The sequence below is a fragment of the Heterodontus francisci genome, chromosome 20 (assembly GCF_036365525.1).
Source record: "Heterodontus francisci isolate sHetFra1 chromosome 20, sHetFra1.hap1, whole genome shotgun sequence".
NCBI classification, from domain to species: Eukaryota; Metazoa; Chordata; class Chondrichthyes; order Heterodontiformes; family Heterodontidae; genus Heterodontus; species Heterodontus francisci.
In genome coordinates, this window is record NC_090390.1 from 84428146 (window position 1) to 84455826 (window position 27681).

General features: G+C 36.3%; 1 protein-coding gene across 3 annotated transcripts in view; it reads right to left on the reverse strand.

The window, feature by feature from the left end:
• LOC137380978 (A-type potassium channel modulatory protein KCNIP2) overlaps positions 1-27681 on the reverse strand; it is a 466186-nt gene that overhangs the window by 43805 nt on the left and 394700 nt on the right. Inside the window, exon 2 of one of the 3 annotated variants that reach the window (XM_068053393.1) lies at positions 2427-2522. The exons of the other annotated variants lie outside the window; for them this stretch is intronic. Coding sequence (XP_067909494.1) covers positions 2427-2522 — 96 coding nt within the window. The remainder of the gene's footprint in view (positions 1-2426; positions 2523-27681) is intronic. 3 annotated transcript variants of the gene reach the window in all.

Below are 27681 nucleotides of genomic sequence, written 5' to 3' on the forward strand. Positions count from 1 at the left end.
AATGTATTATATAACTTAATTTCCCTTTGGACAGAAATCACAGAATCCTTACAGTGCAAAGGAGGCCATTCGGCCCATCGTGTTCGCACTGGCTCTCTGAAAGAGCAATTCCCTCAGCTCCATTTCCCCCACCTTCTCCCCGTAGCCCTGCCCATTCTTCCTTTTCATACAACTGTCTCATTCCCTTTTGAATGCTTCAATTGAATCTGCCTCCACCACGTTCTCAGGCAGGACATTCCAGACCTTAACCACTCGCTGCGTGAAAAAGTATTTCCTCAGGTCACTTTTGCTTCTCTTACCAAATACTTTAAATCTGTGCCCTCTCGTTCTCGACCCTTTCATGAGTGGGAATAGTTTCTCTCTATCTACTCTGTCCAGACCCCTCATGATTTTGAATACCTCTATCAAATCACATCTCGGCCTTCTCTTCTCCAAGGAAAACAGTCCTAACTTCTCCAATCTATCTTCATAACTGAAATTCCTCATCCTTGGAACCATTCTCTTGAATCTTTTCTGTACTCTCTCTAATGCCCTCAGGTCTTTCCTCAAGTGCGGCATCCAGAACTGGACACAAAACTTCAGCTGAAGCCGAACTAATGTCTTATATATAAGTTCAACATAACTTAGTTGCTCTTGTACTCTATGTCCCTCTTAATAAAGCCCAGGATACTGTATGCTTTATTAACCACTGTCTCAAGCTGTCCTGCCACCTTCAATGAATTATGCACATAGACACCCAGGTCCCTCTGCTCTTGCACCCCCTTTAGAATTGTGCCCTTTATTCTATATTTTATCTCCATGTTCTTCCCACCAAAATTAATCACTTCACATTTCTCTGCATTGAACTTCACCTGCCACCTGTCTGTCCATTCCACAAACTTCTCTATGTCATTTTGAAGTTCTACACTATCCTCCTCACAGTTCACAATGCTTCCAAGTTTTGTATCAAACTTTGAAATTGTGCCCTGTACACCAAGGTCCAGGTCATTAATATATATCAGGAAAAGCAAGGGTCCCAACACTGATCCCTGGGAAACTCCACTACAAACCTTCCTCCTGCCCGGAAAACATCCATTAACAACCACTCTCTGTTTCCTGTCACTCAGCCAATGTTTCCTGTTTGACCTCCCTTTATTGCTAACATCTTCAATCCCCTTTCCTCATTGTGAAGACTTCAACGAGGTCACTACAAATTCTTCTCTTTTCCAAAGAGGATGAGCCGAGCCTTTTTAACGTTTCCTCTAAATTTCTTAAGATTTCGATCTCAGGATGTGGGTGTCGTTGACAAGGCCAGCATTTATTACCCACCTTGCATTTCCCTTGTGAAAGCTGTGGTCGGACTTCTTCTCGAACCTCTCGGCGGCGGTTTGATATAACTGAGTGGTTTGCTGGGTCACTTCAGAGGGCAGTTAAGGGTCAATCACATTGGTGTGAGGACTGGAGTCACATATAACTCAAACAGGTAAGAATGGTGGGCTTCTTCTACACTCTCCCATCTAGGACACTAGTGAATCAGTTGGAGTTTTAATGATAATTGTTAGTTTTGTGGTCATTTTAGTGACATTAATATTTTATTTCTGATGAAAGGTCATCGACTGAAATGTTAACTCCCTTTCTCTCTCCTCAGATGCTGCCAGACCTGCTGAGTATTTCCAATATTTTCTGTTTTTATTCCAGTTTTTTATTTCATGATTTTTTAAAAAACTGAATTCAAATTCTCAAACTGCCCATGCTGGGATTCGAACTCACACCTCTGGGTAACTAGTCCAATAATATCAGCACTACACCATTGCACCTCAAAATCCTGATACCTGGAATCATCCCCTCTCAAGCTCAGTAAATCCTCTGGATGATCAGCTGCCTACAGCGTACACAATGGGCCCACTTGAGTTCTCGATCGCGACAATACAGTGATAATATTATCTCCTATTCAGTTACCATTAATGGCTGTGCATCGTGACATCACTATCCCCAGCCACATTAGAGACGATGGCAGATTCCTCTACCAGTCATGCCTGAAAACTGCATTTATTGGGAGACCCTCTGCAGTTTTGGCCGTGAGTTCTGTCTGCTGTAGTTTGTAGAGACTCTTTTTAAACAGACTGTGCAGACTATTTGCTGTAGTTCATTGAGACCCATTTTAAATAGACTCTGTAGACTGTTTGCTGTAGTGCGCTTGATAAAGAGACTCTGTAGACTTTGTTGGCTGTGAATCCTGCTGTAAGACCCACCCCGCCTCCAACTCATTGGCTAACGCAGTGGTGTCAATAGACCCTCTGCCCATTGATAGCGCCAGGGGTATTAATGACACCGGGGAAAATCCACAGAAGAATGTATTGAGCGAATTCAGAGAAGAGAAAACACAATCGATCATGATTTTACACAAAGGTTTCACAAGAAGAAGGTGGATAGAAGATTTCACTTGCATTCACTGAGTGAGGGGACCAGCCTAGGCCGACAGCAAGGTAAGATTTTCAGGAAACGCTGCTTTAGTGTTTTTGTGCTGTGATGTGGTTGCTTGCCTGAAAGTCATCAAAAAATAACAAGAAAATTAACAAAAAAAATAGGAAAAAGAATATTAATCCCCCTGATTCTTTTGCAAAAGCAGAAATTTCAACGTTTTTGCGATATTTTATTCACTGAATATTAGGAAAGCTTGTCCGCTGGCTTTTAAAATGTCCTGGGATTCATTTTAGGGGAAAGAGCCAAATACCAGGACTAACTTTCCAACCAATGTAGTGTTTATTTATTGATTGGTACCAGTGCACATCCTGTGGCATTACTCATATCCATTTTCTGTTCTGGGAGGAGCTTGTGATGTTTGGCTGCTAATCCAGGACTTTCCCTTTAAGATCGCTCCTCTGATTGGGCAAATTCAGCAACAGGTTGTGCACCATTTTGGCCAGTTGGAAGCTGATTGTAATTGGCGGTAAATTTAAAGCTGCAGATCAATGGACAAGTTTATCTTCCCCTTTTGCTCCAGGGTGTTTTGTATCTGTGTGTGGCACTTGGGTTGGATATTAACTCGGAGGCAGGAAGGCAGCGGGCAGTCCTGGCTTCAGCTTGGGAAACCCGAAAGAAGGGGCTTTCCACAGGTCCTGCAGACTGTGATTGGTAGCATTATTCAGCATCTGTTTCCCGGCAGCTGCCAGATTAAGGGCTGTCGGGTGGGTAGACCTTCAGCACCTAGCCTCAGCGAGGAGCAGGGAAGAGGGAGGGAGGGAGGGATTGCAAAGGCTGGGGGGAAACCATAAGGGTCGGGGGAAGATTGGAAGGAGTGAGGGGGACTGAAGGGTTGGGGGGAGATTGGAAGCATCAGAAAGAGATCAGGATGGCTGGGTTTAGATCAGTAAGTCGCTAGTGGAAGAGATCAGAGGGGTTGGGGTGGGGTGTCCGATAGCAAAGGTTGGGTGAAGCAGGAAGACTGGATTCAGCAGTCCTCCTTGCCTCCCATTAGCTGTCAGCTTTCCCCAGGCTCGGGAGTGGGCGAATTGGGCTCAGGATTCAGATTTGTAACATTTTTATAACACACCCGACCCAAACCCACCCAATTATTGGGGTGAAAATCCAACCTGGAGGCTGACGGACATGAATACCTTTATATATATATATATATCTGAATAAGAAAAATTGGGTGTCTAATCCCTTTACCTAGCAGCTGCAGATGGGAAGAAGAGTGAGCGATCCTTTCCCCAGCTTGGGGCAGTTGTTTGACTCATGGGTTTGGAAGGTCCTGTTGAAGAAGCCTTGGTGAGTTGCTGTAGTGCATCTTGTAGATGGTACACACTGCTGCCACTGTGCGTCGGTGGTGGAGGGAGTGAATGTTTGTAGATGGGGTGTCAATCAAGTGGGTTGCTTTGTCCTGGATGGTGTTGAGCTTCTCGAGTGTTGTTGGAGCTGCACTCATCCAGGCAAGTGGCGAGTATTCCATCACACTCCTGACTTGTAGACAGGTTTTGGGGAGTCAGGAGGTGAGTTCTCACCACAGAATTCCCAGCCTCTGATCTGCTCTTGTAGCCACAGTGTTTATATGGCTGGTCAATTTTAGAGTCAATCAGATAGTATAAGACAGATTGGGGAATCCACATTAGTGAACCAGCTCAGTAATGATCACAGTTACCGAACTCAATTTCCCAATTTGCCTTGATGGGATTTGAACTCACAACCTGTGGCTCTATATTCTGGTACCATCACTGCTACATATCCCAGAGACACACAATGAAGTTGGTCGCCCTATTTGTGCTGGGTGGCCAGAGTGATTAGTTTGTTCCCATTGCAGTTTTGAGAAAAAGGGAATGGAGATCTTTGTTGTGAGGACTGATACGATTCTCACCAATCAAAGCCCATCGAAGTGCAAAATACCCAAGAGTATTTGAAAGCCAGTGGACCTCGACATCCAACAACTAAAGGAACATTCAACACAGCTTGTCTTTAAAGAGACAAATCCCCGTTACCGGTCGTTTCTGTTTTGTTTTATTACATTTTAGTTATTCTGATTTCTTCTCCGTAACTCTTCCGCCATCTTACTCCCTTCTTCCCCCTCCTCAAGGTGCTGATTCCTTGCTGGGATAGGGTTACTGAGTGGATGGGGTGTGGGGATGGTGGGGGGGGGGGGGGCACTGTCCTCCAGTAATCCAATCACATGGCTGTTCTTTACACGTCAGCCTAGGTTGTGAGTGTCAGTGGGGCTATTCAACAGCAAAGGGCGTCACATCCTGGCCCTTGCCCAATGTTTGCCTCCAGCCATTTTCCAACAAGGCAGGGCATGGGGAGTTGAGGGAGTAGCTGTCTTGTGAGAACTTTTGGCTGAACTCACTCCTCTTAATCTAAGGAGGCTGAGGATAATAACAGAGATCAGGACGGATTGAGAATCCATTCTGAGATCTTCCTATGCTGCATAGTTCCATCACGCCCTGTTTTAATCTGCTGAGCCACTGGACGATCTTGCTGCATGTGTAATTGCTATTGTATTGCATGCTCCGTTTTCATTTATCAGTTCAAATGTTGCCCCCAAATCTGTCCACAGACTCCCTCCTCCAAGAGGCGACTGAGGGAACCGATGGCTCTGTTTGCCTTTTCACTGTCCATTACAGCACCAAACCGAGACCACCCAGACACTCTTTTGGAAATCGGAGCAGCTGTGTATTGGAATTACTGCACAAAACAGCATACAAACTGCATTCTTTTGTAGCTCCTCTTACAGGTTCTAAGTACAGGGGAGCAGCTTATTCTTAGGACTCATTGTGTCGTCTTAGGAACACAACAATGTAGCAACAGGAGGTGGCCATTCAGCCCCTCTAGCCTGTTCTGGCATTCAGTTAGATCAGGGACGATCCATTTCTGAACTCCATCCACCCACTGTGGTTCTGTAGCTGTTAGTAACCTGACCTAACGAAGATCTATCAATCTGAGTTTGATAATTTTCAATTGACCCCCAGCGTCAATAGCTTAATTGGGGAGTGATCTCCAGATTTCAACCACCATTTGCATGGACAGGAAGCTTTACTCTGTATCTAACCCCGTATTTGTTTTTTTTTTGCAGAAGGAGCTTTACTCTGCATCTAACCCCGTTTTTGTTTTTTTTTTGTAGAGGGCGCTTTATTCTGTATCAAACCACATTTTTGTTTTTTTTTGTAAAGGTATCTTTACTCTGTACTGAACCCAGTTTTTGCTTTTTTGGCAGAGCGATCTTTACTCTGTATCTAACCCCGTTTTTGTTTTTTTTTGTAGAAGGAGCTTTACTCTGTATCTAACCCCGCTTTTGTTTTTTTTTGTAGAAGGAGCTTTACTCTGTATCTAACCCCGTTTTTGTTTTTTTTTGTAGAAGGAGCTTTACTCGGGAACTCACCCCGTTTTTGTTTATTTTTTGTAGAAGGAGCTTTACTCTGTATCTAACCCCATTTTTGTTTTTTTTTGTAGAAGGAGCTTTACTCTGTATCTAACCCCATTTTTGTTTTTTTTTGCAGAGGACGCTTTATTCTGTATCTAACCACGTTTTTGGTTTTTTTAGTAGAAGGAGCTTTACTCGGGAACTCACCCCGTTTTTGTTTTTTTTTTGTAGAAGGAGCTTTACTCTGTATCTAACCCCATTTTTGTTTTTTTTTGTAGAAGGAGCTTTACTCGGGTACTCACCCCGTTTTTGTTTTTTTTTTGTGGAAGGAGCTTTACTCTGTATCTAACCCCATTTTTGTTTTTTTTTGTAGAAGGAGCTTTACTCTGTATCTAACCCCATTTTTGTTTTTTTTTGCAGAGGGCGCTTTATTCTGTATCTAACCACGTTTTTGTTTTTTTTTGCAAAGGTATCTTTACTCTGTATTGAACCCAGTTTTTGCTTTTTTTGCAGAGCGATCTTTATTCTGTATCTAACCCCGTTTTTGTTTTTTTTTTGTAGAAGGAGCTTTACTCGGTATCTAACCCTGTTTTTGTTTTTTTTTGTAGAAGGAGCTTTACTCTGTATCTAACCCCGTTTTTGTTTTTCTTTTGTAGAAGGAGCTTTACTCTGTATCTAACCCCGTTTTTGTTTTTTTTTTGTAGAAGGAGCTGTACTCTGTATCTAACCCCGTTTTTGTTTTTTTTTTGTAGAAGGAGCTTTACTCTGTATCTAACCCCGTTTTTGTTTTTTTTTTGTAGAAGGAGCTTTACTCTGTATCTAACCCCGTTTTTGTTTTTTTTTGTAGAAGGAGCTGTACTCTGTATCTAACCCCGTTTTTGTTTTTTTTTTGTAGAAGGAGCTTTACTCTGTACCTAACCCCGTTTTTGTTTTTTTTTTGTAAAGGGATCTTTACTCTTTATCGAACCCCGTTTTTGTTTTTTTTTGTAAAGGTATCTTTACTCTGTATCTAACCCAGTTTTTTTGTAGAAGGAGCTTTACTCGGCATCTAACTCCGTTCTTGTTTTCTATTGTAGAAGGAGCTTTACTCTGTATCTAACCCCGTTTTTGTTTTTTTTTGCCGAAGGGGCTTTACTCTGTATCTAACCCCGTATTTGTTTTTTTTTTGTAGAAGGAGCTTTACTCTGTATCTAACCCCGTTTTTGTTTTTTTTTTGTAGAAGGAGGTTTACTCTGTATCTAACCCCGTTTTTGTTTTTTTTTGTAGAAGGAGCTTTACTCTGTATCTAACCCCGTTTTTGTTTCTTTTTTTGTAGAGGGCGCTTTATTCTGTACCTAACCCCGTTTTTGTTTTTTTTTGTAGAAGGAGCTTTACTCTGTATCTAACCCGGTTTTTGTTTTTTTTTGTAGAAGGTGCTTTACTCTGTATCTAACCCCGTTTTATTTTTTGTAGAAGGAGGTTTACTCTGTATCTAACCCCGTTTTTGTTTTTTTTTGTAGAAGGAGCTTTACTCTGTATCTAACCCCGTTTTTTTTTGTAGAAGGAGCTTTACTCTGTATCTAACCCCGTTTCTGTTTTTTTTTGTAGAGGGTGCTTTATTCTGTATCTAACCCCGTTTTTTTTTGTAGAAGGAGCTTTACTCTGTATCTAACCCCGTTTTTGTTTTTTTTTTGTAAAGGGATCTTTACTCTTTATCGAACCCGTTTTTGTTTTTTTTTGGAAAGGTATCTTTACTCTGTATCTAACCCAGTTTTTTTTTGTAGAAGGAGCTTTACTCTGTATCTAACCCCGTTTTTGTTTTCTTTTGTAGAAGGAGCTATACTCTGTATCGAACCCCGTTTTTGTTTTTTTTTGTAGAAGGAGCTTTACTCTGTATCTAACCCCGTTTTTGTTTTTTTTTGCAGCAGGAGCTTTAGTCTGTATCTAACCCCGTTTTTGTTTTTTTTTGTAGAAGGAGCTTTACTCTGTATCTAACCCCGTTTTTGTTTTTTTTTGTAGAAGAAGCTTTACTCTGTATCTAACCCCGTTTTTGTTTTTTTTTTGTAAAGGGATCTTTACTCTGTATCTAACCCCGTATTTGTTTTTTTTTGTAGAAGGAGCTTTACTCTGTATCTAACCCCGTTTTTGTTTTCTTTTGTAGAAGGAGCTATACTCTGTATCTAACCCCGTTTTTGTTTTTTTTTGTAGAAGGAGCTTTACTCTGTATCTAACCCCGTTTTTGTTTTTTTTTGTAGAAGGAGCTTTACTCTGTATCTAACCCCGTATTTGTTTTTTTTTGTAGAAGGAGCTTTACTCTGTATCTAACCCCGTTTTTGTTTTTTTTTGTAGAAGGAGCTTTACTCTGTATCTAACCCCGTTTTTGTTTTTTTTTAGTAGAAGAAGCTTTACTCTGTATCTAACCCCGTTTTTGTTTTTTTTTTTGTAGAGGGCGCTTTATTCTGTATCTAACCCCGTTCTTGTTTTTTTTTGTAGAAGGAGCTTTACTCTGTATCTAACCCAGTTTTTGTTTTATTTGGCAGAGGGATCATTACTCTGTATCTAACCCCGTTTTTTTTTTGTAGAAGTAGCTTTACTCTGTATCTAACCCCGTTTTTTTTTGTAGAAGGAGCTTTACTCTGTATCTAACCCCGTTTTTGTTTTTTTTTGTAGAAGGAGCTTTACTCTGTATCTATCCCCGTTTTTGGTTTTTTTTGTAGAAGGAGCTTTACTCTGTATCTAACCCCGTTTTTGTTTTTTTTTGTAGAAGGAGCTTTACTCTGAATCTAACCCCGTTTTTGTTTTTTTTTGTAGAAGGAGCTTTACTCTGTATCTATCCCCGTTTTTTTTTTTTTTGAAGAAGTAGCTTTACTCTGTATCTAACCCCGTTTTTGTTTTTTTTTTGTAGAAGGAGCTTTACTCTGTATCTAACCCCGTTTTTGTTTATTTTTGTAGAAGGAGCTTTACTCGGCATCTAACTCCGTTCTTGCTTTCTATTGTAGAAGGAGCTTTACTCTGTATCTAACCCCGTTTTTGTTTTTTTTTGCCGAAGGGGCTTTACTCTGTATCTAACCCCGTATTTGTTTTTTTTTTGTAGAAGGAGCTTTACTCTGTATCTAACCCCGTTTTTGTTTTTTTTTTGTAGAAGGAGGTTTACTCTGTATCTAACCCCGTTTTTGTTTTTTTTTGTAGAAGGAGCTTTACTCTGTATCTAACCCCGTTTTTGTTTCTTTTTTTGTAGAGGGCGCTTTATTCTGTACCTAACCCCGTTTTTGTTTTTTTTTGTAGAAGGAGCTTTACTCTGTATCTAACCCGGTTTTTGTTTTTTTTTGTAGAAGGTGCTTTACTCTGTATCTAACCCCGTTTTTTTTTTTTTTTGTAGAAGAAGCTTTACTCTGTATCTAACCCCGTTTTTGTTTTTTTTTTGTAAAGGGTTCTTTACTCTGTATCTAACCCCGTATTTGTTTTTTTTTGTAGAAGGAGCTTTACTCTGTATCTAACCCCGTTTTTGTTTTCTTTTGTAGAAGGAGCTATACTCTGTATCTAACCTCGTTTTTGTTTTTTTTTGTAGAAGGAGCTTTACTCTGTATCTAACCCCGTTTTTGTTTTTTTTTGTAGAAGAAGCTTTACTCTGTATCTAACCCCGTTTTTGTTTTTTTTTTGTAAAGGGATCTTTACTCTGTATCTAACCCCGTATTTGTTTTTTTTTGTAGAAGGAGCTTTACTCTGTATCTAACCCCGTTTTTGTTTTTTTTTGTAGAAGGAGCTTTACTCTGTATCTAACCCCGTTTTTGTTTTTTTTTAGTAGAAGAAGCTTTACTCTGTATCTAACCCCGTTTTTGTTTTTTTTTTGTAGAGGGCGCTTTATTCTGTATCTAACCCCGTTTTTGTTTTTTTTTGTAGAAGGAGCTTTACTCTGTATCTAACCCAGTTTTTGTTTTATTTGGCAGAGGGATCATTACTCTGTATCAAACCACGTTTTTTTTTTGTAGAAGTAGCTTTACTCTGTATCTAACCCCGTTTTTTTTTTGTAGAAGGAGCTTTACTCTGTATCTAACCCCGTTTTTGTTTTTTTTTGTAGAAGGAGCTTTACTCTGTATCTATCCCCGTTTTTGGTTTTTTTTGTAGAAGGAGCTTTACTCTGTATCTAACCCCGTTTTTGTTTTTTTTTGTAGAAGGAGCTTTACTCTGAATCTAACCCCGTTTTTGTTTTTTTTTGTAGAAGGAGCTTTACTCTGTATCTATCCCCGTTTTTGGTTTTTTTTGTAGAAGCAGCTTAACTCTGTATCTAACCCCGTTTTTGTTTTTTTTTGTAGAAGGAGCTTTACTCTGTATCTAACCCCGTATTTGTTTTTTTTTGTAGAAGGAGCTTTACTCTGTAGCTAACCCCGTTTTTGTTTTTTTTTGTAGAAGGAGCTTTACTCTGTATCTAACCCCGTTTTTGTTTTTTTTTAGTAGAAGAAGCTTTACTCTGCATCTAACCCCGTTTTTGTTTTTTTTTTGTAGAGGGCGCTTTATTCTGTATCTAACCCCGTTTTTGTTTTTTTTTGTAGAAGGAGCTTTACTCTGTATCTAACCCAGTTTTTGTTTTATTTGGCAGAGGGATCATTACTCTGTATCTAACCCCGTTTTTTTTTTGTAGAAGTAGCTTTACTCTGTATCTAACCCCGTTTTTTTTTGTCGAAGGAGCTTTACTCTGTATCTAACCCCTTTTTTGTTTTTTTTTGTAGAAGGAGCTTTACTCTGTATCTATCCCCGTTTTTGTTTTTTTTTGTAGAAGGAGCTTTACTCTGTATCTAACCCCGTTTTTGTTTTTTTTTGTAGAAGGAGCTTTACTCTGAATCTAACCCCGTTTTTGTTTTTTTTTGTAGAAGGAGCTTTACTCTGTATCTATCCCCGTTTTTTTTTTTTGAAGAAGTAGCTTTACTCTGTATCTAACCCCGTTTTTGTTTTTTTTTTGTAGAAGGAGCTTTACTCTGTATCTAACCCCGTTTTTGTTTATTTTTGTAGAAGGAGCTTTACTCGGCATCTAACTCCGTTCTTGTTTTCTATTGATGAAGGAGCTTTACTCTGTATCTAACCCCGTTTTTGTTTTTTTTTGCCGAAGGGGCTTTACTCTGTATCTAACCCCGTATTTGTTTTTTTTTTGTAGAAGGAGCTTTACTCTGTATCTAACCCCGTTTTTGTTTTTTTTTTGTAGAAGGAGGTTTACTCTGTATCTAACCCCGTTTTTGTTTTTTTTTGTAGAAGGAGCTTTACTCTGTATCTAACCCCGTTTTTGTTTCTTTTTTTGTAGAGGGCGCTTTATTCTGTACCTAACCCCGTTTTTGTTTTTTTTTGTAGAAGGAGCTTTACTCTGTATCTAACCCGGTTTTTGTTTTTTTTTGTAGAAGGTGCTTTACTCTGTATCTAACCCCGTTTTATTTTTTGTAGAAGGAGGTTTACTCTGTATCTAACCCCGTTTTTGTTTTTTTTTGTAGAAGGAGCTTTACTCTGTATCTAACCCCGTTTTTTTTTGTAGAAGGAGCTTTACTCTGTATCTAACCCAGTTTTTGTTTTATTTGGCAGAGGGATCATTACTCTGTATCTAACCCCGTTTTTTTTTTGTAGAAGTAGCTTTACTCTGTATCTAACCCCGTTTTTTTTTTGTAGAAGGAGCTTTACTCTGTATCTAACCCCGTTTTTGTTTTTTTTTGTAGAAGGAGCTTTACTCTGTATCTATCCCCGTTTTTGTTTTTTTTTGTAGAAGGAGCTTTACTCTGTATCTAACCCCGTTTTTGTTTTTTTTTGTAGAAGGAGCTTTACTCTGAATCTAACCCCGTTTTTGTTTTTTTTTGTAGAAGGAGCTTTACTCTGTATCTATCCCCGTTTTTGTTTTTTTTTGAAGAAGTAGCTTTACTCTGTATCTAACCCCGTTTTTGTTTTTTTTTTGTAGAAGGAGCTTTACTCTGTATCTAACCCCGTTTTTGTTTATTTTTGTAGAAGGAGCTTTACTCTGTATCTATCCCCGTTTTTGGTTTTTTTTGTAGAAGCAGCTTAACTCTGTATCTAACCCCGTTTTTGTTTTTTTTTGTAGAAGGAGCTTTACTCTGTATCTAACCCAGTTTTTGTTTTTTTTTTGTAGAAGGAGCTTTACTCTGTATCTAACCCCGTTTTTGTTTTTTTTTGTAGAAGGAGCTTTACTCTGTATCTAACCCCGTTTTTGTTTTTTTTTGTAAAGGGATGTTTACTCTGTATCGAACCCCGTTTTTGTTTTTTTTTGCAGAGGGATCTTTATTCTGTATCTAACCCCGTTTTTGTTTTTTTTTGTCGAAGGAGCTTTACTCTGTATCTATCCCCGTTTTTGGTTTTTTTTGCAGAAGGAGCTTTACTCTGTATCTAACCCCGTTTTTGTTTTTTTTTTGTAGAGGGCGCTTTATTCTGTATCTAACCCCGTTTTTGTTTTTTTTTGTCGAAGGAGCTTTACTCTGTATCTAACCCCGTTTTTGTTTTTTTTTGTCGAAGGAGCTTTACTCTGTATCTATCCCCGTTTTTGGTTTTTTTTGTAGAAGGAGCTTTACTCTGTATCTAACCCCGTTTTTGATTTTTTTTCGTAGAAGAAGCTTTACTCTGTATCTAACCCCGTTTTTGTTTTTTTTTGTAAAGGGATGTTTACTCTGTATCGAACCCCGTTTTTGTTTTTTTTTGTAGAAGGAGCTTTACTCTGTATCTAACCCCGTTTTTGTTTTTTTTTGTAGAGGGATCTTTACTCTGTATCTAACCCCGTTTTTGCTTTTTTTTGTAGAAGGAGCTTTACTCTGTATCTATCCCCGTTTTTGTTTTTTTTTGTAGAAGGAGCTTTACTCTGTATCTAACCCCGTTTTTGTTTTTTTTTGTAGAAGGAGCTTTACTCTGTATCTAACCCCGTATTTGTTTTTTTTTGTAGAAGGAGCTTTACTCTGTATCTAACCCCGTTTTTGTTTTTTTTTGTAGAAGGAGCTTTACTCTGTATCTAACCCCGTTTTTGTTTTTTTTTAGTAGAAGAAGCTTTACTCTGTATCTAACCCCGTTTTTGTTTTTTTTTTGTAGAGGGCGCTTTATTCTGTATCTAACCCCGTTTTTGTTTTTTTTTGTAGAAGGAGCTTTACTCTGTATCTAACCCAGTTTTTGTTTTATTTGGCAGAGGGATCATTACTCTGTATCTAACCCCGTTTTTTTTTTGTAGAAGTAGCTTTATTCTGTATCTAACCCCGTTTTTTTTTTGTAGAAGGAGCTTTACTCTGTATCTAACCCCGTTTTTTTTTTTGTAGAAGGAGCTTTACTCTGTATCTATCCCCGTTTTTGGTTTTTTTTGTAGAAGGAGCTTTACTCTGTATCTAACCCCGTTTTTGTTTTTTTTTGTAGAAGGAGCTTTACTCTGAATCTAACCCCGTTTTTGTTTTTTTTGTAGAAGGAGCTTTACTCTGTATCTATCCCCGTTTTTGTTTTTTTTTGAAGAAGTAGCTTTACTCTGTATCTAACCCCGTTTTTGTTTTTTTTTTGTAGAAGGAGCTTTACTCTGTATCTAACCCCGTTTTTGTTTATTTTTGTAGAAGGAGCTTTACTCTGTATCTATCCCCGTTTTTGGTTTTTTTTGTAGAAGCAGCTTAACTCTGTATCTAACCCCGTTTTTGTTTTTTTTTGTAGAAGGAGCTTTACTCTGTATCTAACCCAGTTTTTGTTTTTTTTTTGTAGAAGGAGCTTTACTCTGTATCTAACCCCGTTTTTGTTTTTTTTTGTAGAAGGAGCTTTACTCTGTATCTAACCCCGTTTTTGTTTTTTTTTGTAAAGGGATGTTTACTCTGTATCGAACCCCGTTTTTGTTTTTTTTTGCAGAGGGATCTTTATTCTGTATCTAACCCCGTTTTTGTTTTTTTTTGTCGAAGGAGCTTTACTCTGTATCTATCCCCGTTTTTGGTTTTTTTTGCAGAAGGAGCTTTACTCTGTATCTAACCCCGTTTTTGTTTTTTTTTTGTAGAGGGCGCTTTATTCTGTATCTAACCCCGTTTTTGTTTTTTTTTGTCGAAGGAGCTTTACTCTGTATCTAACCCCGTTTTTGTTTTTTTTTGTCGAAGGAGCTTTACTCTGTATCTATCCCCGTTTTTGGTTTTTTTTGTAGAAGGAGCTTTACTCTGTATCTAACCCCGTTTTTGATTTTTTTTCGTAGAAGAAGCTTTACTCTGTATCTAACCCCGTTTTTGTTTTTTTTTGTAAAGGGATGTTTACTCTGTATCGAACCCCGTTTTTGTTTTTTTTTGTAGAAGGAGCTTTACTCTGTATCTAACCCCGTTTTTGTTTTTTTTTGTAGAGGGATCTTTACTCTGTATCTAACCCCGTTTTTGCTTTTTTTTGTAGAAGGAGCTTTACTCTGTATCTATCCCCGTTTTTGTTTTTTTTTGTAGAAGGAGCTTTACTCTGTATCTAACCCCGTTTTTGTTTTTTTTTGTAGAAGGAGCTTTACTCTGTATCTAACCCCGTATTTGTTTTTTTTTGTAGAAGGAGCTTTACTCTGTATCTAACCCCGTTTTTGTTTTTTTTTGTAGAAGGAGCTTTACTCTGTATCTAACCCCGTTTTTGTTTTTTTTTAGTAGAAGAAGCTTTACTCTGTATCTAACCCCGTTTTTGTTTTTTTTTTGTAGAGGGCGCTTTATTCTGTATCTAACCCCGTTTTTGTTTTTTTTTGTAGAAGGAGCTTTACTCTGTATCTAACCCAGTTTTTGTTTTATTTGGCAGAGGGATCATTACTCTGTATCTAATCCCGTTTTTTTTTTGTAGAAGTAGCTTTACTCTGTATCTAACCCCGTTTTTTTTTTGTAGAAGGAGCTTTACTCTGTATCTAACCCCGTTTTTGTTTTTTTTTGTAGAAGGAGCTTTACTCTGTATCTATCCCCGTTTTTGGTTTTTTTTGTAGAAGGAGCTTTACTCTGTATCTAACCCCGTTTTTGTTTTTTTTTGTAGAAGGAGCTTTACTCTGTATCTAACCCCGTTTTTGTTCTTTTTTGCAGAGGGATCTTTATTCTGTATCTAACCCCGTTTTTGTTTTTTTTTGTCGAAGGAGCTTTACTCTGTATCTATCCCCGTTTTTGGTTTTTTTTGCAGAAGGAGCTTTACTCTGTATCTAACCCCGTTTTTGTTTTTTTTTTGTAGAGGGCGCTTTATTCTGTATCTAACCCCGTTTTTGTTTTTTTTTGTCGAAGGAGCTTTACTCTGTATCTAACCCCGTTTTTGTTTTTTTTTGTCGAAGGAGCTTTACTCTGTATCTATCCCCGTTTTTGGTTTTTTTTGTAGAAGGAGCTTTACTCTGTATCTAACCCCGTTTTTGATTTTTTTTCGTAGAAGAAGCTTTACTCTGTATCTAACCCCGTTTTTGTTTTTTTTTGTAAAGGGATGTTTACTCTGTATCGAACCCCGTTTTTGTTTTTTTTTGTAGAAGGAGCTTTACTCTGTATCTAACCCCGTTTTTGTTTTTTTTTGTAGAGGGATCTTTACTCTGTATCTAACCCCGTTTTTGCTTTTTTTTGTAGAAGGAGCTTTACTCTGTATCTATCCCCGTTTTTGTTTTTTTTTGTAGAAGGAGCTTTACTCTGTATCTAACCCCGTTTTTGTTTTTTTTTGTAGAAGGAGCTTTACTCTGTATCTAACCTCGTATTTGTTTTTTTTTGTAGAAGGAGCTTTACTCTGTATCTAACCCCGTTTTTGTTTTTTTTTGTAGAAGGAGCTTTACTCTGTATCTAACCCCGTATTTGTTTTTTTTTGTAGAAGGAGCTTTACTCTGTATCTAACCCCGTTTTTGTTTTTTTTTGTAGAAGGAGCTTTACTCTGTATCTAACCCCGTTTTTGTTTTTTTTTAGTAGAAGAAGCTTTACTCTGTATCTAACCCCGTTTTTGTTTTTTTTTTGTAGAGGGCGCTTTATTCTGTATCTAACCCCGTTTTTGTTTTTTTTTGTAGAAGGAGCTTTACTCTGTATCTAACCCAGTTTTTGTTTTATTTGGCAGAGGGATCATTACTCTGTATCTAACCCCGTTTTTTTTTTGTAGAAGTAGCTTTACTCTGTATCTAACCCCGTTTTTTTTTTGTAGAAGGAGCTTTACTCTGTATCTAACCCCGTTTTTGTTTTTTTTTGTAGAAGGAGCTTTACTCTGTATCTATCCCCGTTTTTGGTTTTTTTTGTAGAAGGAGCTTTACTCTGTATCTAACCCCGTTTTTGTTTTTTTTTGTAGAAGGAGCTTTACTCTGTATCTAACCCCGTTTTTGTTCTTTTTTGCAGAGGGATCTTTATTCTGTATCTAACCCCGTTTTTGTTTTTTTTTGTCGAAGGAGCTTTACTCTGTATCTATCCCCGTTTTTGGTTTTTTTTGCAGAAGGAGCTTTACTCTGTATCTAACCCCGTTTTTGTTTTTTTTTTGTAGAGGGCGCTTTATTCTGTATCTAACCCCGTTTTTGTTTTTTTTTGTCGAAGGAGCTTTACTCTGTATCTAACCCCGTTTTTGTTTTTTTTTGTCGAAGGAGCTTTACTCTGTATCTATCCCCGTTTTTGGTTTTTTTTGTAGAAGGAGCTTTACTCTGTATCTAACCCCGTTTTTGATTTTTTTTCGTAGAAGAAGCTTTACTCTGTATCTAACCCCGTTTTTGTTTTTTTTTGTAAAGGGATGTTTACTCTGTATCGAACCCCGTTTTTGTTTTTTTTTGTAGAAGGAGCTTTACTCTGTATCTAACCCCGTTTTTGTTTTTTTTTGTAGAGGGATCTTTACTCTGTATCTAACCCCGTTTTTGCTTTTTTTTGTAGAAGGAGCTTTACTCTGTATCTATCCCCGTTTTTGTTTTTTTTTGTAGAAGGAGCTTTACTCTGTATCTAACCCCGTTTTTGTTTTTTTTTGTAGAAGGAGCTTTACTCTGTATCTAACCTCGTATTTGTTTTTTTTTGTAGAAGGAGCTTTACTCTGTATCTAACCCCGTTTTTGTTTTTTTTTGTAGAAGGAGCTTTACTCTGTATCTAACCCCGTTTTTGTTTTTTTTTAGTAGAAGAAGCTTTACTCTGTATCTAACCCCGTTTTTGTTTTTTTTTTGTAGAGGGCGCTTTATTCTGTATCTAACCCCGTTTTTGTTTTTTTTTGTAGAAGGAGCTTTACTCTGTATCTAACCCAGTTTTTGTTTTATTTGGCAGAGGGATCATTACTCTGTATCTAACCCCGTTTTTTTTTTGTAGAAGTAGCTTTACTCTGTATCTAACCCCGTTTTTTTTTTGTAGAAGGAGCTTTACTCTGTATCTAACCCCGTTTTTGTTTTTTTTTTGTAGAAGGAGCTTTACTCTGTATCTATCCCCGTTTTTGGTTTTTTTTGTAGAAGGAGCTTTACTCTGTATCTAACCCCGTTTTTGTTTTTTTTTGTAGAAGGAGCTTTACTCTGAATCTAACCCCGTTTTTGTTTTTTTTTGTAGAAGGAGCTTTACTCTGTATCTATCCCCGTTTTTGTTTTTTTTTGAAGAAGTAGCTTTACTCTGTATCTAACCCCGTTTTTGTTTTTTTTTTGTAGAAGGAGCTTTACTCTGTATCTAACCCCGTTTTTGTTTATTTTTGTAGAAGGAGCTTTACTCTGTATCTATCCCCGTTTTTGGTTTTTTTTGTAGAAGCAGCTTAACTCTGTATCTAACCCCGTTTTTGTTTTTTTTTGTAGAAGGAGCTTTACTCTGTATCTAACCCAGTTTTTGTTTTTTTTTTGTAGAAGGAGCTTTACTCTGTATCTAACCCCGTTTTTGTTTTTTTTTGTAGAAGGAGCTTTACTCTGTATCTAACCCCGTTTTTGTTTTTTTTTGTAAAGGGATGTTTACTCTGTATCGAACCCCGTTTTTGTTTTTTTTTGCAGAGGGATCTTTATTCTGTATCTAACCCCGTTTTTGTTTTTTTTTGTCGAAGGAGCTTTACTCTGTATCTATCCCCGTTTTTGGTTTTTTTTGCAGAAGGAGCTTTACTCTGTATCTAACCCCGTTTTTGTTTTTTTTTTGTAGAGGGCGCTTTATTCTGTATCTAACCCCGTTTTTGTTTTTTTTTGTCGAAGGAGCTTTACTCTGTATCTAACCCCGTTTTTGTTTTTTTTTGTCGAAGGAGCTTTACTCTGTATCTATCCCCGTTTTTGGTTTTTTTTGTAGAAGGAGCTTTACTCTGTATCTAACCCCGTTTTTGATTTTTTTTCGTAGAAGAAGCTTTACTCTGTATCTAACCCCGTTTTTGTTTTTTTTTGTAAAGGGATGTTTACTCTGTATCGAACCCCGTTTTTGTTTTTTTTTGTAGAAGGAGCTTTACTCTGTATCTAACCCCGTTTTTGTTTTTTTTTGTAGAGGGATCTTTACTCTGTATCTAACCCCGTTTTTGCTTTTTTTTGTAGAAGGAGCTTTACTCTGTATCTATCCCCGTTTTTGTTTTTTTTTGTAGAAGGAGCTTTACTCTGTATCTAACCCCGTTTTTGTTTTTTTTTGTAAAGGGATCTTTATTCTGTATCTAACCCCGTTTTTGTTTTTTTTTTGTAAAGGGAGCTTTAGTCTGTATCTAACCCGGTTTTTGTTTTTTTTTTGTAAAGGGATCTTTATTCTGCATCTAACCCGGTTATTGTTTTTTTTTGTAAAGGGATCTTTATTCTGTATCTAACCCCATTTTTGTTTTTTTTTGTAAAGGGATCTTTATTCTGTATCTAACCCGGTTATTGTTTTTTTTTGAAAAGGTATCTTTATTCTGCATCTAACCCGGTTATAGTTTTTTTTTGTAAAGGGATCTTTACTCTGTATCTAACCCGGTTTTTGTTTTTTTTTGTAAAGGGATCTTTACTCTGTATCTAACCCGGATTTTGTTTTTTTTTGTAAACGGATCTTTATTCTGTATCTAACCCGGTTTATGTTTTTTTTTGTAAAGGGATGTTTACTCTGTATCGAACCCCGTTTTTGTTTTTTTTTGCAGAGGGATCTTTACTCTGTATCTAACCCCGTTTTTGTTTTTTTTTGTAGAAGGAGCTTTACTCTGGATCTATCCCCATTTTTGGTTTTTTTTGTAGAAGGAGCTTTACTCTGTATCTATCCCCATTTTTGGTTTATTTTGTAGAAGGAGCTTTACTCTGTATCTAACCCCGTTTTTGTTTTTTTTTGTAGAAGGAGCTTTACTCTGTATCTATCCCCATTTTTGGTTTTTTTTGCAAAAGGAGCTTTGCTCTGTATCTATCCCCGTTTTTGATTTTTTTTGTAAAAGGATCTTTATTCTGTATCTAACCCCGTTTTTGTTTTTTTTTGTAGAAGGAGCTTTACTCTGTATCTATCCCCAGTTTTTGTTTTTTCTTTGCAGAGAGATCTTTTCTCTGTATCTAACCCCGTTTTTGTTTTTTTTTCTGGAAGGAGCTTTACTCTGTTTCTAACCCCGTTTTTGGTTTTTTTTGCAGAAGGAGCTTTACTCTGTATCTAACCCCGTTTTTGTTTTTTTTTTGTAGAAGGAGCTGTATTCTGTATCGAACCCCGTTTTTGTTTTTTTTTTGTAGAAGGAGCTTTACTCTGTATCTAACCCCGTTTTTGATTTTTTTTCGTAGAAGAAGCTTTACTCTGTATCTAACCCCGTTTTTGTTTTTTTTTGTAGAAGGAGCTTTACTCTGTATCTAACCCCGTTTTTGTTTTTTTTTGTAGAGGGATCTTTACTCTGTATCTAACCCCGTTTTTGCTTTTTTTTGTAGAAGGAGCTTTACTCTGTATCTATCCCCGTTTTTGTTTTTTTTTGTAGAAGGAGCTTTACTCTGTATCTAACCCCGTTTTTGTTTTTTTTTTGTCGAGGGCGCTTTATTCTGTATCTAACCCTGTTTTTGTTTTTTTTTGTAAAGGGATCTTTATTCTGTATCTAACCCTGTTTTTTTTTGTAAAGGGAGCTTTAGTCTGTATCTAACCCCGTTTTTGTTTTTTTTTTGTAAAGGGATCTTTATTCTGCATCTAACCCGGTTATTGTTTTTTTTTGTAAAGGGATCTTTATTCTGTATCTAACCCCATTTTTGTTTTTTTTTGTAAAGGGATCTTTATTCTGTATCGAACCCGGTTATTGTTTTTTTTTGAAAAGGGATCTTTATTCTGCATCTAACCCGGTTATAGTTTTTTTTTGTAAAGGGATCTTTACTCTGTATCTAACCCGGTTTTTGTTTTTTTTTGTAAAGGGATCTTTACTCTGTATCTAACCCGGTTTTTGTTTTTTTTTGTAAACGGATCTTTATTCTGTATCTAACCCGGTTTATGTTTTTTTTTGTAAAGGGATGTTTACTCTGTATCGAACCCCGTTTTTGTTTTTTTTTGCAGAGGGATCTTTACTCTGTATCTAACCCCGTTTTTGTTTTTTTTTGTTCAAGGAGCTTTACTCTGGATCTATCCCCATTTTTGGTTTTTTTTGTAGAAGGAGCTTTACTCTGTATCTATCCCCATTTTTGGTTTATTTTGTAGAAGGAGCTTTACTCTGTATCTAACCCCGTTTTTGTTTTTTTTTGTAGAAGGAGCTTTACTCTGTATCTATCCCCATTTTTGGTTTTTTTTGTAGAAGGAGCTTTGCTCTGTATCTATCCCCATTTTTGGTTTTTTTTGTAGAAGGAGCTTTACTCTGTATCTATCCCCGTTTTTGATTTTTTTTGTAAAAGGATCTTTATTCTGTATCTAACCCCGTTTTTGTTTTTTTTTGTAGAAGGAGCTTTACTCTGTATCTATCCCCAGTTTTTGTTTTTTCTTTGCAGAGAGATCTTTTCTCTGTATCTAACCCCGTTTTTGGTTTTTTTTCTGGAAGGAGCTTTACTCTGTTTCTAACCCCGTTTTTGGTTTTTTTTGCAGAAGGAGCTTTACTCTGTATCTAACCCCGTTTTTGTTTTTTTTTTGTAGAAGGAGCTGTATTCTGTATCGAACCCCGTTTTTTTTGTAGAAGGAGCTGTATTCTGTATCTAACCCCGTTTTTGTTTTTTTTTGGAGAAGGAGCTTTACTCTGTTTCTATCCCCGTTTTTGGTTTTTTTTGCAGAAGGAGCTTTACTCTGTATCTAACCGCGTATTTGTTTTTTTTTTGTAGAGGCTGCCTTATTCTGTATCTAACCCTGTTTTTGTTTTTTTTTGGAGAAGGAGCTTTACTCTGTATCTAACCCCGTTTTTGTTATTTTTTTTGTAGAGGGCGCTTTATTCTGTATCTAACCACGTCTTTGTTTTTTTTTGTAGAAGGAGCTTCACTCAGTATCTAACCCCGTTTTTGTTTTTTTTTGTAGAAGGAGCTTTACTCTGTATCTAACCCCGTTTTTGTTTTTTTTGTAGAAGGAGCTTTACTCTGTATCTAACCCCGTTTTTGGTTTTTTTTTTGAAGAGCGCGCTTTATTCTGTATCTAACCCCGTTTTTTTTTTGTTGTAGAAGGAGCTTTACTCTGTATCTAACCCCGTTTTTGTTTATTTTGTAAAGGGATCTTTACTCTTTATCGAACCCCGTTTTTGTTTTTTTTTGTAAAGGTATCTTTACTCCGTATCGAACCCCGTTTTTGGTTATTTTTGTAAAGGTATCTTTACTCTGTATCTAACCCAGTTTTTTTTTGTACAAGGAGCTTTACTTTGTATCTAACCCCAATTTTGTTTTTTTTTGTCGGAGGAGCTTTACTCTGTATCTAACCCCATTCTTGTTTTTTTTTGTAAAGGGAGCTTTACTCTGTATCTAACTCCGTTTTTTTTTGTGGAATGAGCTTTACTCTGTATCTAAACCCGTTTTTGTTTTTTTTTTGTAGAGGGATCTTTATTCTTTATCTCACCCGGTTTTTGTTTTTTTTTTGTAAAGGGATCTTTATTCTGTATCTAACCCCGTTTTCGTTTTTTTTTGTAAAGGGAACTTTATTCTGTATCTAACCCCGTTTTTGTTTTTTTTTGTCGAAGGAGCTTTACTCTGTATCTAACCCCGTTTTTGTTTTTTTTTGTCGAAGGAGCTTTACTCTGTATCTATCCCCGTTTTTGGTTTTTTTTGTAGAAGGAGCTTTACTCTGTATCTAACCCCGTTTTTGATTTTTTTTCGTAGAAGAAGCTTTACTCTGTATCTAACCCCGTTTTTGTTTTTTTTTGTAAAGGGATGTTTACTCTGTATCGAACCCCGTTTTTGTTTTTTTTTGTAGAAGGAGCTTTACTCTGTATCTAACCCCGTTTTTGTTTTTTTTTGTAGAGGGATCTTTACTCTGTATCTAACCCCGTTTTTGCTTTTTTTTGTAGAAGGAGCTTTACTCTGTATCTATCCCCGTTTTTGTTTTTTTTTGTAGAAGGAGCTTTACTCTGTATCTAACCCCGTTTTTGTTTTTTTTTGTAAAGGGATCTTTATTCTGTATCTAACCCCGTTTTTGTTTTTTTTTTGTAAAGGGAGCTTTAGTCTGTATCTAACCCGGTTTTTGTTTTTTTTTTGTAAAGGGATCTTTATTCTGCATCTAACCCGGTTATTGTTTTTTTTTGTAAAGGGATCTTTATTCTGTATCTAACCCCATTTTTGTTTTTTTTTGTAAAGGGATCTTTATTCTGTATCTAACCCGGTTATTGTTTTTTTTTGAAAAGGTATCTTTATTCTGCATCTAACCCGGTTATAGTTTTTTTTTGTAAAGGGATCTTTACTCTGTATCTAACCCGGTTTTTGTTTTTTTTTGTAAAGGGATCTTTACTCTGTATCTAACCCGGATTTTGTTTTTTTTTGTAAACGGATCTTTATTCTGTATCTAACCCGGTTTATGTTTTTTTTTGTAAAGGGATGTTTACTCTGTATCGAACCCCGTTTTTGTTTTTTTTTGCAGAGGGATCTTTACTCTGTATCTAACCCCGTTTTTGTTTTTTTTTGTAGAAGGAGCTTTACTCTGGATCTATCCCCATTTTTGGTTTTTTTTGTAGAAGGAGCTTTACTCTGTATCTATCCCCATTTTTGGTTTATTTTGTAGAAGGAGCTTTACTCTGTATCTAACCCCGTTTTTGTTTTTTTTTGTAGAAGGAGCTTTACTCTGTATCTATCCCCATTTTTGGTTTTTTTTGCAGAAGGAGCTTTGCTCTGTATCTATCCCCGTTTTTGATTTTTTTTGTAAAAGGATCTTTATTCTGTATCTAACCCCGTTTTTGTTTTTTTTTGTAGAAGGAGCTTTACTCTGTATCTATCCCCAGTTTTTGTTTTTTCTTAGCAGAGAGATCTTTTCTCTGTATCTAACCCCGTTTTTGTTTTTTTTTCTGGAAGGAGCTTTACTCTGTTTCTAACCCCGTTTTTGGTTTTTTTTGCAGAAGGAGCTTTACTCTGTATCTAACCCCGTTTTTGTTTTTTTTTTGTAGAAGGAGCTGTATTCTGTATCGAACCCCGTTTTTGTTTTTTTTTTGTAGAAGGAGCTTTACTCTGTATCTAACCCCGTTTTTGATTTTTTTTCGTAGAAGAAGCTTTACTCTGTATCTAACCCCGTTTTTGTTTTTTTTTGTAGAAGGAGCTTTACTCTGTATCTAACCCCGTTTTTGTTTTTTTTTGTAGAGGGATCTTTACTCTGTATCTAACCCCGTTTTTGCTTTTTTTTGTAGAAGGAGCTTTACTCTGTATCTATCCCCGTTTTTGTTTTTTTTTGTGGAAGGAGCTTTACTCTGTATCTAACCACGTTTTTGTTTTTTTTTTGTCGAGGGCGCTTTATTCTGTATCTAACCCTGTTTTTGTTTTTTTTTGTAAAGGGATCTTTATTCTGTATCTAACCCCGTTTTTTTTTGTAAAGGGAGCTTTAGTCTGTATCTAACCCCGTTTTTGTTTTTTTTTTGTAAAGGGATCTTTATTCTGCATCTAACCCGGTTATTGTTTTTTTTTGTAAAGGGATCTTTATTCTGTATCTAACCCCATTTTTGTTTTTTTTTGTAAAGGGATCTTTATTCTGTATCGAACCCGGTTATTGTTTTTTTTTGAAAAGGGATCTTTATTCTGCATCTAACCCGGTTATAGTTTTTTTTTGTAAAGGGATCTTTACTCTGTATCTAACCCGGTTTTTGTTTTTTTTTGTAAAGGGATCTTTACTCTGTATCTAACCCGGTTTTTGTTTTTTTTTGTAAAGGGATCTTTACTCTGTATCTAACCCGGTTTTTGTTTTTTTTTGTAAACGGATCTTTATTCTGTATCTATCCCCGTTTTTGATTTTTTTTGTAAAAGGATCTTTATTCTGTATCTAACCCCGTTTTTGTTTTTTTTTGTAGAAGGAGCTTTACTCTGTATCTATCCCCAGTTTTTGTTTTTTCTTTGCAGAGAGATCTTTTCTCTGTATCTAACCCCGTTTTTGTTTTTTTTTCTGGAAGGAGCTTTACTCTGTTTCTAACCCCGTTTTTGGATTTTTTTGCAGAAGGAGCTTTACTCTGTATCTAACCCCGTTTTTGTTTTTTTTTTGTAGAAGGAGCTGTATTCTGTATCGAACCCCGTTTTTGTTTTTTTTTTGTAGAAGGAGCTTTACTCTGTATCTAACCCCGTTTTTGATTTTTTTTCGTAGAAGAAGCTTTACTCTGTATCTAACCCCGTTTTTGTTTTTTTTTGTAGAAGGAGCTTTACTCTGTATCTAACCCCGTTTTTGTTTTTTTTTGTAGAGGGATCTTTACTCTGTATCTAACCCCGTTTTTGCTTTTTTTTGTAGAAGGAGCTTTACTCTGTATCTATCCCCGTTTTTGTTTTTTTTTTGTAGAAGGAGCTTTACTCTGTATCTAACCCCGTTTTTGTTTTTTTTTTGTCGAGGGCGCTTTATTCTGTATCTAACCCTGTTTTTGTTTTTTTTTGTAAAGGGATCTTTATTCTGTATCTAACCCTGTTTTTTTTTGTAAAGGGAGCTTTAGTCTGTATCTAACCCCGTTTTTGTTTTTTTTTTGTAAAGGGATCTTTATTCTGCATCTAACCCGGTTATTGTTTTTTTTTGTAAAGGGATCTTTATTCTGTATCTAACCCCATTTTTGTTTTTTTTTGTAAAGGGATCTTTATTCTGTATCGAACCCGGTTATTGTTTTTTTTTGAAAAGGGATCTTTATTCTGCATCTAACCCGGTTATAGTTTTTTTTTGTAAAGGGATCTTTACTCTGTATCTAACCCGGTTTTTGTTTTTTTTTGTAAAGGGATCTTTACTCTGTATCTAACCCGGTTTTTGTTTTTTTTTGTAAACGGATCTTTATTCTGTATCTAACCCGGTTTATGTTTTTTTTTGTAAAGGGATGTTTACTCTGTATCGAACCCCGTTTTTGTTTTTTTTTGCAGAGGGATCTTTACTCTGTATCTAACCCCGTTTTTGTTTTTTTTTGTTCAAGGAGCTTTACTCTGGATCTATCCCCATTTTTGGTTTTTTTTGTAGAAGGAGCTTTACTCTGTATCTATCCCCATTTTTGGTTTATTTTGTAGAAGGAGCTTTACTCTGTATCTAACCCCGTTTTTGTTTTTTTTTGTAGAAGGAGCTTTACTCTGTATCTATCCCCATTTTTGGTTTTTTTTGTAGAAGGAGCTTTGCTCTGTATCTATCCCCATTTTTGGTTTTTTTTGTAGAAGGAGCTTTACTCTGTATCTATCCCCGTTTTTGATTTTTTTTGTAAAAGGATCTTTATTCTGTATCTAACCCCGTTTTTGTTTTTTTTTGTAGAAGGAGCTTTACTCTGTATCTATCCCCAGTTTTTGTTTTTTCTTTGCAGAGAGATCTTTTCTCTGTATCTAACCCCGTTTTTGGTTTTTTTTCTGGAAGGAGCTTTACTCTGTTTCTAACCCCGTTTTTGGTTTTTTTTGCAGAAGGAGCTTTACTCTGTATCTAACCCCGTTTTTGTTTTTTTTTTGTAGAAGGAGCTGTATTCTGTATCGAACCCCGTTTTTTTTTGTAGAAGGAGCTGTATTCTGTATCTAACCCCGTTTTTGTTTTTTTTTGGAGAAGGAGCTTTACTCTGTTTCTATCCCCGTTTTTGGTTTTTTTTGCAGAAGGAGCTTTACTCTGTATCTAACCGCGTATTTGTTTTTTTTTTGTAGAGGCTGCCTTATTCTGTATCTAACCCTGTTTTTGTTTTTTTTTGGAGAAGGAGCTTTACTCTGTATCTAACCCCGTTTTTGTTATTTTTTTTGTAGAGGGCGCTTTATTCTGTATCTAACCACGTCTTTGTTTTTTTTTGTAGAAGGAGCTTCACTCAGTATCTAACCCCGTTTTTGTTTTTTTTTGTAGAAGGAGCTTTACTCTGTATCTAACCCCGTTTTTGTTTTTTTTGTAGAAGGAGCTTTACTCTGTATCTAACCCCGTTTTTGGTTTTTTTTTTGAAGAGCGCGCTTTATTCTGTATCTAACCCCGTTTTTTTTTTGTTGTAGAAGGAGCTTTACTCTGTATCTAACCCCGTTTTTGTTTATTTTGTAAAGGGATCTTTACTCTTTATCGAACCCCGTTTTTGTTTTTTTTTGTAAAGGTATCTTTACTCCGTATCGAACCCCGTTTTTGGTTATTTTTGTAAAGGTATCTTTACTCTGTATCTAACCCAGTTTTTTTTTGTACAAGGAGCTTTACTTTGTATCTAACCCCAATTTTGTTTTTTTTTGTCGGAGGAGCTTTACTCTGTATCTAACCCCATTCTTGTTTTTTTTTGTAAAGGGAGCTTTACTCTGTATCTAACTCCGTTTTTTTTTGTGGAATGAGCTTTACTCTGTATCTAAACCCGTTTTTGTTTTTTTTTTGTAGAGGGATCTTTATTCTTTATCTCACCCGGTTTTTGTTTTTTTTTTGTAAAGGGATCTTTATTCTGTATCTAACCCCGTTTTCGTTTTTTTTTGTAAAGGGAACTTTATTCTGTATCTAACCCCGTTTTTGTTTTTTTTTGTCGAAGGAGCTTTACTCTGTATCTAACCCCGTTTTTGTTTTTTTTTGTCGAAGGAGCTTTACTCTGTATCTATCCCCGTTTTTGGTTTTTTTTGTAGAAGGAGCTTTACTCTGTATCTAACCCCGTTTTTGATTTTTTTTCGTAGAAGAAGCTTTACTCTGTATCTAACCCCGTTTTTGTTTTTTTTTGTAAAGGGATGTTTACTCTGTATCGAACCCCGTTTTTGTTTTTTTTTGTAGAAGGAGCTTTACTCTGTATCTAACCCCGTTTTTGTTTTTTTTTGTAGAGGGATCTTTACTCTGTATCTAACCCCGTTTTTGCTTTTTTTTGTAGAAGGAGCTTTACTCTGTATCTATCCCCGTTTTTGTTTTTTTTTGTAGAAGGAGCTTTACTCTGTATCTAACCCCGTTTTTGTTTTTTTTTGTAAAGGGATCTTTATTCTGTATCTAACCCCGTTTTTGTTTTTTTTTTGTAAAGGGAGCTTTAGTCTGTATCTAACCCGGTTTTTGTTTTTTTTTTGTAAAGGGATCTTTATTCTGCATCTAACCCGGTTATTGTTTTTTTTTGTAAAGGGATCTTTATTCTGTATCTAACCCCATTTTTGTTTTTTTTTGTAAAGGGATCTTTATTCTGTATCTAACCCGGTTATTGTTTTTTTTTGAAAAGGTATCTTTATTCTGCATCTAACCCGGTTATAGTTTTTTTTTGTAAAGGGATCTTTACTCTGTATCTAACCCGGTTTTTGTTTTTTTTTGTAAAGGGATCTTTACTCTGTATCTAACCCGGATTTTGTTTTTTTTTGTAAACGGATCTTTATTCTGTATCTAACCCGGTTTATGTTTTTTTTTGTAAAGGGATGTTTACTCTGTATCGAACCCCGTTTTTGTTTTTTTTTGCAGAGGGATCTTTACTCTGTATCTAACCCCGTTTTTGTTTTTTTTTGTAGAAGGAGCTTTACTCTGGATCTATCCCCATTTTTGGTTTTTTTTGTAGAAGGAGCTTTACTCTGTATCTATCCCCATTTTTGGTTTATT